Raw genomic sequence first — 14,486 nt, 5'->3', positions numbered from 1 at the left:
GAACCACAAAGGGCAGGTGATCTACTGTGTTTTCCACTTTTATTTGCCACAAATGCTGTAAATCTGCAAGATTGTATTAAGTTTGCATAGAATTGAAATTGAATGTTGCTTTATTTACATGATCATAATTAGGCACAGTACTGCCAAAGCATGTCGTAAGCCTATAAGGTTTACAATGTAAGTAAAATAATAATTATAAAATATAATATATATATATATAATAAAAAGGTAAGAAAACAGCAAAATACTCACTCAAACTTTAGCACCTTGTAAGAGGTTAGTGCAATTTTGTCTATGACAGATGACTGATAATAAGACAAAGTTACAAAGGTAAGAAATACAAAATAATCAGAAAAAACAATAAAATGTATTGTTCTATTGATTTTCATGGAACATAATAACTATATGCAACTGCGTTGCTGTATAGCAGCCTATCATGAAGAAAAACATAAACAAATCACAAAAATAAGAATATAAATGATTGTATGAGAAATAGTAGTTTAACATGACCCCCTCCTCTCTCTCTCTCTCTCTCTCTCTCTCTCGCTCACTCACTCACTATCTCACCCTCTCTCTCTCTCCCTCTCTCTCTCCAACACTTCTCTCGCTCCTGCTCCCGCTATGTCTCTTTTGTAGCCAAAGTAGCTTGCTGAACCAATCCACCGCAGTGCCTGGGACAGATTGGGTGAAAGAGAGAGTGAGGGATTTGGAGGATGGGTAAAGGGGCTTAAGCGAAAACACATAAAAGAGAGAGACCAAAATCCACCAAGCCTCCCTGGTGTGAGGTTTCTTGGCTACTGACGTGTGCGCACGACTCTCGTGGCAGGGTGAGTATTTTTCTCCCCCTTTTTTAAAAAAAAAATAACTACAGTTGTGTGTTTCTTGGCTGTAATTGTAATTGTGACGATGACGCCTTTTTCAACCTGACTCAGTCATTTGAAATGTATGCGTGTCTATTATTGTGTGATGCCAGCAGCTGTAAAAAAAAAACAAAAACGCAGCATTCATAACGTGTCCTCGTGTCGTGTTAGCGTAAAGACATATCTTCTTTTGAGATATTACAGTCAGGCTAAATGTCACCTGCAGCTTTTCATTTTTGTTTCACCAATTCCATCCCAATTTTGTGCGGGAGTCGCTCACATGTTCCCTGCTCTGTGTTTATCATCTCCAAACTCCGCGTGTGAGTGTGTGTGACAGTAGGGGGGTTCTAAACAATATGCGCACAACGCTGCCTCGGTCAGCCCTGCACCGGGTACAGATCCCGCTTTACATACATGTAGTTTTTCAGAAGATGTGGTGTTGAACTGTCTGCTCGGCGCCGTGAAAATGGTGCGAGTTTCACCGGAGTGTGGCTGCGCAGCTGAAATGCTCCGAGAGATGCTGAGCAAACCCACCCATTGAGTCACGATATCTACGTTTAGTCGTTATGAAGTCATTTATTTTTCCACTGAGTGATTCCATCCTCCTCTCGGGCTGATTTTTTTTGAGACGCTGCACAGTCAAGGTTGGTTAGTTTAGCACAGGTGTAGGCGCATCCCCGTCGTGCGCGTCCATGATGGGTACTCCTTCCATTTTTTGGGCCAAGGTCTTTCCCTGTGCTAACCTATATCTGTTACATGTACTCCTGCTGTTCCCGCCTTAAGGACTCTCTCTCTCTCTCTCTCTCTCTCTCTCTCTCTCTCTCTCTCTCTCTCTCTCTCTCTCTCTCTTAACATAGTTTCGTCCTCCTCTCTCTGCTGCTTTCTTCTTTTCAGCACGTCTCCATATCTTTTCCTCTTGCCCATCACTCCCTCTTTCTCTTGGTGTCTTTCTTTCATGTGAGGCTTAGAGGTGATGTCAGTCTGTAGATTGTGACAGATTGGAGAGAATTAAACCTTTTGTCCCCCTTGTGGCTCCTATCTAACCAATTCAATTGGCTCATTACTTTCTGGGTGAGGGAGTTGAGGGGCCTGTCTCAGAGCGCTAAAATGGGATTGTTATCACAAATCTAACTTTCTCCGTTCAATCTTAAGTGTACAATGGTCTCCATAAGCTGCAACAGCCCTTTAGAGGATTTTCGGGGGGGATGATGTGGGGCTCAATACATTGGCGGTGAAGAGGTAACTTTTTTGATATTTCATATGTTTTCTGTTTGACGGTGTCAATAAAAGAGATACTGGTGCTGTCCGTGATGCTGAACAAGTCTGGAAGAGCCACTCGGGCACATCCACTCATTTCTGCTGGGTTGCAACTCCAATTGATTCTCACTCATTCCTGACCACTTTGGCACATCCTCCAACTGCTGGAAGGTGTGATTGTTCATTCCCACTCCTCTCTGTTCGTCTCTATACTACCCCCCCCCCCCCCCCTCACACACTCACACACACACACACACACACACACACACACACACACACACACAAAACACACCTTCAGTTATTTCATATGTTTTTGATTTTAAGGAGACTACCTCAAACTCTCAGTCACACTGGCTCAAACTTTTGTTCAACAATCAAATGTTAACAGCAGTGAACACTTTGTCGTATGATTCACAACCTCTGGGAGAAAAAAGAAGGAAATGAAGAAGCTTTGGTGTGAAACTTAGGAATTCATTCAAATCTTCAGTTGTACCCTCACATGGATTCATCCTGCCAGTTGTAAATCGTGTAACTTTGATTTTGATTTTCTATCTTTAATCTGTCCTGTTTGTGCAACTGGATGGATTCGTAGTGGTTGGTCATCTTTTTACCCCTCAAATCTGTTCGTACCATTATTAACTCACTCTCTGCTTCTCTTAGCCTCCATATGCCCAAACGTGTCATTCCTCAGTGGATTTCTCTGCTGCGTATACCCTTTACCACCAGCCAGCTCTGTTCTTAACAAAAGAAGCTCTATTCATCTCCGGTGCTGCATAGAAACTGAAGCAACTTCTATAGTGGTCACGTCTCATACAATGGCTGTCCAGATAAGATGAGGCCAAGCTTAATCTTTAAGAGTCTATTCCCCAGCAGCATGACTGTATCTATTATAACTCTGATGTTTAAAGACTCAAAGGGTTGTCATACAAAGAAAGACCAGAAGAAGAATAAAGTGGTTCTCATGTTTAAGTCATTAATTTGGGATTAATTTTCTGTCGTCAAAGCGCTCTTTGGTGCCTGATGATTGGTCAATGTTGAATTAATTAGTCGGCCTAAACATGATGTACTTTTACCATACATTGGTACGCAAATGGTTCACTCCACAAGACAGGGACGAGTGTCTGTTAAACTAAATGTTATGTATGTAATAATACACAGATGTGGATTTATAAAGAATGATACAAGAAGCTACAAAAAGGAATCTGGTCATCTGCAGCAATGTGAGCATTTTTATTAATGACAATCAAACAGGCAGGGCCACAAATATGCAAAAAAAACAGCTCAGCACAACTGTGATATGCGGAGGAAAACCTCAAACACACATCTTTTCAAACCTTGAAGCAGCAGCTGTGTTACATCAGCAGAAGAACATGCCTGTCCTCATTCCCGTCAGCTACTGTAAGAACAAGACGGTGAAGCCTGAGTAGTTACAAACTGGACAAGAGAGGAGTGAAAAAACATTTCCTGTTACAACAAATATCAATTATTTTTTGACAGTAAGGGTCAGACTGTGGTGTAAAAGCTCCATTCTGCCTCCTATCCACATCTCAGGCTGCAAAGAGCACAGTGTTGTGTAATGATGTTGGTAAAGTTTTCTTGGGACACATTGGGCCACTGTTGCAGTTTTGGTGTGTTTTTACACCTTGTTGCAGAGCAGGTGAAATGCTTCCATAATTTGGCTCTTCCAGCCAGTTATTAGGGTGTCACATTTCCTTTAAAGTCACTTAAGTGTACTTTAATGGCCTATACACTCAGTGAGAGTGAGATACAGTGAGATGACTGAGCAACTGAGAGATGCTACCATTGTGGGTCAAGCTCCTACTGAAAGAACTAAAGGTGGTCCTATAGTTTTAGCTAGTAGTGTCTAATGTAATAAGATAAGTTGGATAAGTTAAAAAAAAAACAATTATTCAAACATATTGTAAAATCTAGTGTATGTTCCAGAGATAGAACAAAAGAGAAAGGAAAACGGAGGACATGAGGTCAGCTGCATAACAGTAATGATCCTGCCAGTGTATCACATAATGTGTTGAATAAGTAAGCAAAATGAGGGTGATTACAGTAAACACCAGCCCCGCTCTGTGTATTCCACATGCATTTGTTCTCCATTATTTGTCAAGCTGATGATACTGAACTGTGCTCCAAATTAAGCAGAGGATTTTGGCTGAACAATCACACACACACACACACACACACACACACACACACACACACACACACACACAAATGCACAGAAACTCACAAATGCATACAGACAGCATGCTCAATGGATTTGCAGTGAAGTCCTTCCCAGTCAACCAGAACTAAGTCACAGAAAGACCATGTGTGAGTCACACAGGACCTCTCCCCCTTATCCTGATCTGTGTGTGTGCATGTGTTTACTATCCTTCTCTCAGTTTTTTTAAAGTCCTTTCCAAAGTTCAGTGGTTCACCGTGAAGTCATCATCTGTTGCATTGGCTCCCCTCTGACCTTTAACAGGATTGGTTGCCACGGATGTGTCACTAACTCATCTTTAGCAATAACTGAGCGAGACAGAAAGATAGCTGTTTGCACGTGTACACGTCAAATGTCCATCTCAGTGTTTCCCCCGTTTTTACTGTCCCCCCCCCCCCCCATGCAAAATTACCAAATTTTATTAGTGTCTCCACAGTTTTGACGTGTAATTCCTCTCACTCGTTCCGCCCTCCAGATGAGTTCGTGCAGCAGCCGCGCGCTGACCATCCTGTCTACAGTGTTCGGAGCCTGCGGGCTGCTCCTGGTGGGGGTGGCTGTGTCCACAGACTACTGGCTGATCATGGTGGAGGGCATCATCCTGCAGCAGAACCAGAGCATGGAGGTGAAGATGGCGCTGCATTCAGGCCTCTGGAGAGTTTGCTTCGTGGCTGGTAGGTAGATGCAACAACATATTCAAATAAAAAGAATTAAAGGATGACTGTAGAAGACAGATACTTGTGTGCACAGATACACACACATACACACACACACACACACACACAACCATCCAAACAATGCTGCTACGTGTGTATGCATATGTCCACATCATCTCAGTGACAAACACACAGAAACAGATAAAGCAGCCGAGTGAGAGAGCAGCAAGGGGAGAAAAGAGAGAAAGCGAGCTTCTGGCCTCCAGAATCATAGCTGTCACAAAACATGATCGTTACCTGTGAGCACTGCAGAGACCCAGAGATGTTTCTTTCTTTTTCTGGGTTTTGTTTTGTTTCCTCATGCATCACTGACTTTGAAAGCAAACCCCAACATTTTCCTCTTTGTTTGTGTGTGTGTGTTTCCTCTCAGGAGCGGAAAACGGGAGATGTGTTGCATCGGAGTACTTCACTGAGCCCGATATAGAGATCACCACTGAAAACACTGCAAATATCCTCAGTGAGTAAAACATACAACAGCCCAGTGACATTACACGTTATCTGCTGTTTGAGAGTAACTGCAGAGTCCCCCTACTGATTGCTCGTGGGTACTGAAATTTCAACGTAATATTAGAGTTGCAACTATTAGTGGATCGACAGAAAATGTATTTGAATCTCAAACTGAATTTGATAATCGATTAAAGTAAAACAGACAAAGTTCTCTTGTTGCAACGTCTCAACTATAAGGATTTCCTGTATTTTTTGTTTATATCACATTAAACTGATTATCTTTGGGTTTTGGACTGTTGGCCTGACAAAATAAGATATTTAAAGACTTCATTTTGGACTCTGGGAAAATAATTGTTAGTTGCAGCCTATCTAACAGTTTAACTTCATTAAAGTGATTTAAGAAAGATTCATCCTCATGAACAAAGATAATGTGTTTAACTAATTTAACGGGTTAAAGTAAAATAAAATTGAAAGAGAAAATTAAAATTGTGATTTGATCCAGAAAATATTATTATTATTATTATGACTTATTATGTTATTTTTAATATTTCTAAAATTGATTCAACTGTTTTTGAATATTTACAACCATTTTGATATTTATGTAGCAACATTTTACATCATAACTCTGTTTCCCATAGTTAAAAAGCAATTAGACACTTTAAAGAAATTTAGAAATGTGTCCATACCAAAAGTGAAAAGCAGACCACTGTAAGAAAGGAATGCTGTTTCCAATCTCCCTTTTTTAGTGATGAATGTGATGGCATCTCCACTTCACTGAGCATACTTAATATCCTAGAGTTTACCGCCTCTGATTCTCTTAACTAATACTTTATAAGCTCCAGAGACATTATCATTCACCTCTCTCAGCAGTTTAAGGACACATTACATCAGCTTTGTTTAACACGGTGACCTCTCCTCCCTACAGAGATGGTGCGGACAGCCACGCCCTTCCCGATGGTGTCGCTGCTTTTCGTCTTCACTGCCTTCGTCATCAGTAACATCGGACACATCCGGCCTCAGCGCACCATCCTGGCCTTTGTGTCCGGCATCTTCTTCATCCTCTCAGGTGGGAACCATTACTCATGTCCCGCTGTCACCACACCTTCAGTCAGTGATTGATTACAGCAGCCTCGTGTGTCCTATGTCACACACGGACGCACTCCATCAAGGCTCTATTTTTAGTGTATGATGCAGGTGTGTAGGCTGTCATCAGAAAAGGTGACTAGATTAGTTTCCTGCTCTTCTGACTTTGGAATTAAACAGGCTTTAAGAGAGGAATTCAGAATTTTTGGATTACGCTCAAGGATTGTCAAAATTCTGAACATACTGTGGATATTCCCACAGTACCATGAGCAGCTCTTTGATCTTTATTTTCTGCATTAGTGTAATTAACCTTGTTGAACAGCAGGTGGCTCTAATGCTCCCGTTTCTTGTCCTCTGTGTGTAAAGACTGTCAGGTGCCAAATTGGAGCTCATGTTCTCTAAAGGCTGTTTCACTTGACATGTTTGAGGAGGAAGCAGCGCTGCAGAGCTTAGAGGAGCATCAAACGGGAGCTGCAGCAATGGCTCGTGGCTTTGCCATGGCGGGGACTTGCTGATAAAGGGTGTAGCAGAATAATAGGTTTTATGTAACCGGGGTTATGTAATGTTTATAGCCTGTGCTGGAAGTGTCGCAGTGTTTTTTGATAATAGGGTGATAATAAGGGGCAAGTGTATCAAATTGCTTTTCAGCGGTTAGATATTCTGCTGCACTGAGCCTCTCGCTCTAAACACTGCCTTCCTCCTGCCTTCCCTACTCACCCCTCCTCCCTCAGCCTCCCCCTTCTCTCATTCAGCCTCTCAGTTTTCATAGCTTTTTCTGTCCCCCCCCACCCCCCACCCTCTCAGTCGCTATCCTTCCTCTCATTTCCTACTTACTCCTTCATTCAGATTATATTCCCTCAGTATTCTTAGTCACCGTGGATGTTGTGGTGTTTGTGGACTACTGTGTGATGTGAGCCTGTTCTGCTGGCATCACTGACACGGTGTTTGGTAAATATTGTAGTTTGGGTCGGTCGTGTTCTGATTGATATTACAGAATTCAGAGCAAGATTCCACAACTGCTCGAGCATGGTTAGAGCTTGATATTTCTCTTTTACCCAACAGACATCTTCCATATGCATTTGTACCTGTAGACACATAATCTATTTCTTCTTTCTTTTTGTCTCACACATGCACACCCTTTGGTTTCCATCATCTACTAAGTGTGCACGTGCACATCCGTGTTTCCCTCAAATTTTATGTTGTTACTTATTTAGATAAAGATGTACTTCCACTGCAGGATTGCCAGCAGCATGGTTTCTGCATATTCTGTGGTTTTCAATTTTAAATTGACAACACAGCCTCTTAAACTAGACGTTTACTGTGAAGAACATAACTGCTTGACAGCCGGGTGGTACATTTGAATCTTGCAGGGAAGGCTAAAAATACTCATTTTGCTGCTTACAGCATGCAGCTTTCGTTGAATATTGATTATTTGATGTTGGCCATATGTTGTATCTCATGCATTTAACATTTCTAAGAGTGTTCTTGGAGGAAGGGGTTTTAATGTTGTATATGTTGCTTCTGGCTGAAAAGGGTCACTGAAAGCTTATTCTGGTTTTCCATACGATGATTAGAGTCCTCTAACACACTGAAGTTTACAGTGGATGCTGAATGTAGCAACTAAATGGTCTTAAAACTGTGTCAGTCCACTTTTGTTTGTTTTTATGTACTTTCAGTGTTCATCCCTCTCTTTTTTTAAACATAATATTGTTGTGATTTTCAAAAAGGACCAAATTATAAATGTACAAGCTCAGTCAGTAATCAAAATATGGCATTACAATATGAGAATTAAATTAAAGGTACTTACAGGAAATACAATAGTTTAGTTTATATGAGCATCTGCAGGCAACAATGTTACCTAGAAATTACATTTCTATGGTACTAATTAGAAACATCAAATATGTTTTCTGAAAAAAGTATGCCACCTAAATGATGTTGTTAATCACCACAAAGAGAAAATGTTTCAATTAACTTTTTTTGATCTGACTAGGATCTGATTTCATACTTAAATTAACAGATTTGTGGTTTGATGAAACTCCTTTATTCAGTCACAAAATGTTTATTCATATATATATATATATATCATTGTAAACATTATTCACAGATTGGGAAAGACTGTGGTTAAAAATTTATAAATCCTTTATTCAGTCACAAAATGTTTATTCGTATATATATATATATATATATATATATATATATATATATATATATATATATATATATATATATATATATATATATCATTGTAAACATTATTCACAGATTGGGAAAGACTGTGGTTAAAAATTTATAAATCCTTTATTCAGTCACAAAATGTTTATTCATATATATATATATATATATATATATATATATATATATATATATATATATATCATTGTAAACATTATTCACAGATTGGGAAAGACTGTGGTTAAAAATTTATAAAGTCAACAGTTTTTTTTAACAATTAACCGTGATCACAGTCTTTTCCTAACCTTTATAAAAGTGCTTATGTTACCTACACACTAAAAATGTACCACTGCCTATAAGAATTGTGCCAAACAATCTAGGCAGGAATTATCATGTTTCCCTGAAAAATTAATTTTGGCAAAACAAATTGCAAATATAAATTTGCACAAGACAGGATTGCTGCAGGATGTAGGAATACAACACCCTTACTTAGTCCTTCCCAATAAGCAGACATAGGAAAAACCTGGATGAACAAAAGGCTGCCAAACATTAGTGAGTACAATCAGAAGGTTTAACTTAACTTTGTAATATATATATTTAACGTTTTCCATTAATAATATTTACATTGTTTTGTTTCCATGAGGCATTTCTCTCTAAAAGCCATTTATCTTTATGTCTGTATCTGTCATTATGATACATACACACTCTCTGGTCTCTCTGCCATTTCTTTATTAATGTAAGCATATTGAAGGCTAATTTCTTGGTCTGGTCACTCCACATCCCATTGCTCTCTCGCTCTTTCAGTCTCCTAAACCCTCGCCACACTACTGCAGCTGTCTGGATCGCCATATAATAACCTCCTCGCTCTCTCTTGTATCTGACTCTCTGGCTCTCTCTGACTCGCTGTCATTGTTAATGTGCTGTGTGCAGGCCTCAGTCTGGTGGTGGGCCTGGTGCTCTACATCTCCAGTATTAATGATGAGGTGATGAACCGGCCCAGGGAGCCCGAGCAGTTCTTCAACTACCACTATGGCTGGTCCTTCGCCTTCGCTGCCTCTTCCTTCTTACTCAAAGAGGTCGGTCTGGGCTGTGTGTGTGTGTGTGTGTGTGTGTGTGTGTGTGTGTGTCTGTCTCTGTGTGTTTGTGTTTTTGTTCGTGGGAAGTAATATGTGAAAGAGAGTGAGAGAGTGTTCTGTTTGCATACATATGTTACACACAGAGAATATATTTTCATTTCTATAAGTGTTGCATGCTGAGTGTGTAAGAAGGTAAGATGATTCGAATTCTGTAGATATGGTGAGGCATTAATGGTTTGTGTGTGTGTTAATGTGTGCATCCATGCGTGGAGAGGTATCATGTGAATCCTCTGCTCACCCCCCCCCCCCCCCACACACACACACACACACACACTCTCCTCCTGCCTCTTTCCTATCATCAGCAGCAGCACTGCTCTTAATGTGGTGCAGTGGGCACTAACCTCCTCCCCTCTTCTCTCCTCTCCTTTCTCCCCATCTGTTCTCCACACTCATGTCTCCTCCTTTCGCCTTGCTCTCGATTTTAATCTGTTATGAGCTTAAAAAAACTTAAAGCATACCCTCATCTTTCTAAATCAAAAGCACATACTTTTACCTCTTTACTTTAATTCATTCCTTTTAACACTTCTGGCTGATCAGTCACTTTTAATTTAATTTCCCCAGCCATCACTTGTTACTACTTCTTTGAAAATGTATTTTTCTCTGAACTCAGCTTATTTACGCAGCTAACTCCCTCTCTCCCTGTGGCATCTTATCACCCCCCTCATCTCATCTCGCTTCCTTTCTCACTCGCTGTCTCAGGGGGCTGGGGTGATGTCAGTCTATCTGTTTATGAAGCGCTACGCCGAGGAAGAGATGTACCGCCCCCACCCTGCACTCTACCGCCCCCGCCTGTCCGAGAGTAGCGACTACAGCGGTCAGTTCCTCCACCCAGAATCATCCTGGCCTCCGCCGAAGCGAGGCCGCAGCACCTCCGAAGCCTCCAGCGACATCTCCATCCAGCTCAACCAGGCACCCCCAGTGCCCCCCAAAAGCAGCCTCCAAGGGCAGGGCAGCCCGCCTTCTGGGTCTTCTTCCGCAGGGAGTTACCAAATGCCCCCGCAGTCTGCTGGCTACCCCTCCACACACACCCTCACCAGGTCGCACGCCTCACATCCCCAAGGCCAAGCTCTTCCCATGGCAATGCCTCCGTCGCCCATACCTCCTCCTCACTATCACACTCATATGCACATGAGCGCCTCCCCCTGTTAGGAAGAGGGAGCATGAGGGAGGGAAGGAGAGACACTGACTCCTCATAATCACGTATACTGTACATTTAGATGTGGATGAGAGTAAATGCGTAAATACTGAGTTTGGAGCACAAATCATGTGAGATTAAGTGGAGAGAGAGGTGATCAGACATAATAAAATGTAGCGTTCAAACCTATAATGAACCAAGGACAAAGGAGGTGTTGGAGATTTAACAGGATTGTGGAGATATGCCAGAAAGTGCAATGGGTGGGGAAAAATAAAAACAAGAGAAGATTGCTAAAGAAAAAGAGGAATTCAGTTTTTCATGATGGAAAGAGGTACAAAAGTGATTCCTAGAAAGACTTTAGAGGTTAGGTTTAGTGACAGAGGAGATATAGGGGAGGGAGAGGGAGGCAGGGAGAGCGAGAGGCTGCGGTATAATACGAATATACTGCAGTGCTGCAGGAAATTTGTATGCATTTGGAAATGTACAATGCAAAACACTGATCACAAAGACTGAGGATGCACATAGTTTTATACATACATAATTCAGAAAAATACACAGACTACGTACCTTTTTACCAAAAGGTAAATATGGTTAAATATATTCTTGTCTGCTCTGAATTTCTTACATCATCAATCCAGTTTCAGAACTCATAATGTCAAAGTATTATTATTATTATTATTATTGTTATTATGAATAATTAAAAAGTATTAGGTAACAATAGAGTAGTTCTGAAATAAGAACACTATATGTGAATGCTGTTAATCTTTGTAAAAAAAAAAACAGACAGAAGTGGACTATGTTCTGAAATATCATAAGGAGAAATCTACTTTATGTTTTACATATTTGATTAAGATACCAATTTCTAAATTTCTTGTACATAAAATTGCACATGAGGACTTCTATATAGCTGTTGTAGATTATGAATGAAGCTTTGGCACAAGTCACATTAAGAAAATGTCTGACTCATTCTGCTTTGGATGAAGACTCTGCAACAGGCGCACTACAACCAACGACGCAGCGATGGTTAGGAGGAGGACCCACCCAACACTGATGTGGCAGTCTGATGCCCTCTTCTGGCCACTGTTCAGCACTGACCCTGGATCAGATCAGGGCCCAGGTCACTACTTTTTCATGCACTCTTCCTTCGTCACTGACCTGCACTGTGTGTCAGTTGATGGTGCAGCACAGATGAGTTGGACTGAAGCTGTTACGGTGAATGTCAGGTGCAACAAGACATGCCATTTTGAACTGCACTTGGAGAAAGATTTATGCTTTAAAGACTGGTCAGAAGTACTTTTTAAAAGCTTCAATGCTATTTATATATCTGGAAAACTCACAGATGGAAGCATTAATAACATTTGCACTTAATGTTCAAAGGACAATACCGCTGTTTATGAAACGCAAGTCCTCAGGACATGGACAAAATAGGCCGTTCTTTAATTCCAATATTTCCGGTTCTCATTTGTGATGGTGCATTGTGCTAAAAGTTTCTAGAGTATCTGAAAATGTATATGTTTACATAAAAGCATGATATTGAGCTCTCTTGTGTTTAGGACTGCATCAAATTATTATTTGTATCATCGCCTTATTCTGTTTATTAATCTAGATTCATTGTTTTGTCTGTGAAATTTCAGAAAATAGTGAAAAAGTGGCAAATGTAAGGCCCACAGCTCAACGTCATTTACTTAATTAGTTTGTTTTATTCAACCAACAGTCCAAAACCAAACGTTTTCTACTATATATGACAAAGAAACACATGAAATCCTCCAGCATATATTTGGCATTTTGCTTTGAAAATGACTAAAACTATTTTCAAAATAGTGCTGATTCATTTTTTTAATGGACTAATTGATTAATCAATCCTTCAACATCACATTGTAGTAGGCTGCATATGACATTGTGGGATATTTTAGCCTACTTTGTCATGCACTTGTCATGTTGTGTGTTCATTTTGTAGTAATTAATATATTTTCAGATGCTTTCGAACCTTAATGTTCAGATCAAGTTGCTCTTAAATCCTGTACAGTATCTTCACAATGCAGAGTAGTAGTCTTGGGCGGACAAGCAGGACCTGCGTATCAAAAACAGTAGAATAGTTGATTTAGTTTGTTTGTTTTTAAGGCACATCATGCACAGGGACACATCGATACGATATATCTCTGTAATGAGAATAAAACCATTGTGTCATTGTGTAATGGCTGGTTTTCATTATCACTGTGATGCTGGAGAGAGGGAAACACACTGATGTCCTACAGAGGATTTGTGTGAGGAAAATGTCACACACTTGCGATGGAGAACATAAAGTGAGATCATGGAGATATCATCATATTTCCACCCTAATGCAGGGTTTTGTTGCGCAAGCATGTGGATCTTCATCACGGCCCTGCACTTAGTTTATGCACTGGCACGATTGGTATCTAGGAGAAGCCCAGTGTAACTGTAATCTTCTGTTGTTGGTTCTGCTTTTACAGTTTGGGGGTTAAGTGCCTTGCTCAAGGGCATCTCAGCAGTAGCTGTTGAAGAAGATTTCCGACCAATAGGCATCTACACCTTCTGGTTTAAATCCACCTTTGTAACCTTTTGACTACTGATGGCCCCATCATGACCCTTGTGACTGTGGACAGCTGTTCTGTATCTTCCTTTACATCACTTATTTCCATTTTTATTAGAACCATTCGATAATCATTCGCTGCCTCGTAAACTGCGGCAGTTCTTTCCCTTTTCATCTCTGTACCTCTTTGTTTTTCCCTCTCTACTACCCCCAGCTTATTTCTTTGCCTCTACATGATTACATAAAAGGGTGTAGCTGTGCTTGCTTCTGCATAAAGCGTGGACTTCTTGCACATGACCATCTTTGTAAAGAAAAAAAAATGGGTAAAACAAATGCTGTTTAATGCTTCAATGGAACTGATGCTGTATAATCTTGAGTTACATAATTCAATAGCGGTTGTGATTAAGATCCCTGTTGAAAGTGTTGACATCTGCCACTCGCCTTGCCCTAAACATGAATAAAACTTCAAACATGGGTTCATTACAACCTGTTCACCCCCTCTGGTTACCTGCTTCTGAATTTATAGCTTTATATTTGTTGTTGTTAAATGTTTCATTATCTTTTATATATATATATATATATATATATATATATATATATATATATATATATATATATATATATTTAATATCACATAATTAGAACAGACTGAAAGATAAGCCCTCATTTTGATGTGAATGGTAGTGAGCATGCACTTATAATGATATGGTAAAGAGTGTTTTTCTGGCTGGTCTCTGTGATGGAGGGAACTATTGTAAGTGAATGCACACTGCACTGCGGTGAACCACTGGATGTTAACCAGGCTCCCTCCTCAGTCACGGCAAGCCACCACAGCCTGAAGGCAACAATTGATCAGTGCTGTATGTGTGTATGTGTTTGTGCGTGACTGTTTGTTGGCATATGTGTTTGCATGAAGG

At 40.4% G+C, this 14,486-nt stretch overlaps 1 protein-coding gene across 1 annotated transcript; it reads left to right on the top strand.

Moving 5' to 3' along the window:
- The first annotated feature begins 596 nt into the window (after positions 1-596).
- On the top strand, positions 597-14,055 carry cacng7b (calcium channel, voltage-dependent, gamma subunit 7b). The gene is made up of 6 exons (XM_068735351.1): positions 597-827; positions 4,808-5,003; positions 5,416-5,502; positions 6,418-6,558; positions 9,678-9,823; positions 10,583-14,055. The coding sequence occupies exons 2-6, from the start codon at positions 4,808-4,810 to the stop codon at positions 11,030-11,032; spliced, it is 1,020 nt and encodes a 339-aa protein (XP_068591452.1). The 5' UTR covers positions 597-827; the 3' UTR covers positions 11,033-14,055.
- Positions 14,056-14,486: the final 431 nt, after the last annotated feature.

This window comes from Cebidichthys violaceus, unplaced genomic scaffold, assembly GCF_023349555.1.
Source record: "Cebidichthys violaceus isolate CVI_PGR_0920_01 unplaced genomic scaffold, fCebVio1.0.p SCAF_7, whole genome shotgun sequence".
In the NCBI taxonomy this organism is placed as follows: domain Eukaryota; kingdom Metazoa; phylum Chordata; class Actinopteri; order Perciformes; family Stichaeidae; genus Cebidichthys; species Cebidichthys violaceus.
The sequence above is the reverse complement of the archived record's forward strand: the minus strand, read 5'-3'. Positions and strand labels throughout refer to the sequence as shown.

Coding starts and splice junctions, on each gene's coding strand:
- cacng7b (XM_068735351.1), top strand. CDS start 4,808: ATGAGTTCGTGCAGCAGCCGCGCGCTGACCATCCTGTCTACAGTGTTC. Junction 5,004..5,415: donor GAGAGTTTGCTTCGTGGCTG/GTAGGTAGATGC, acceptor GTTTCCTCTCAG/GAGCGGAAAACGGGAGATGT. Junction 6,559..9,677: donor CATCTTCTTCATCCTCTCAG/GTGGGAACCATT, acceptor TGCTGTGTGCAG/GCCTCAGTCTGGTGGTGGGC.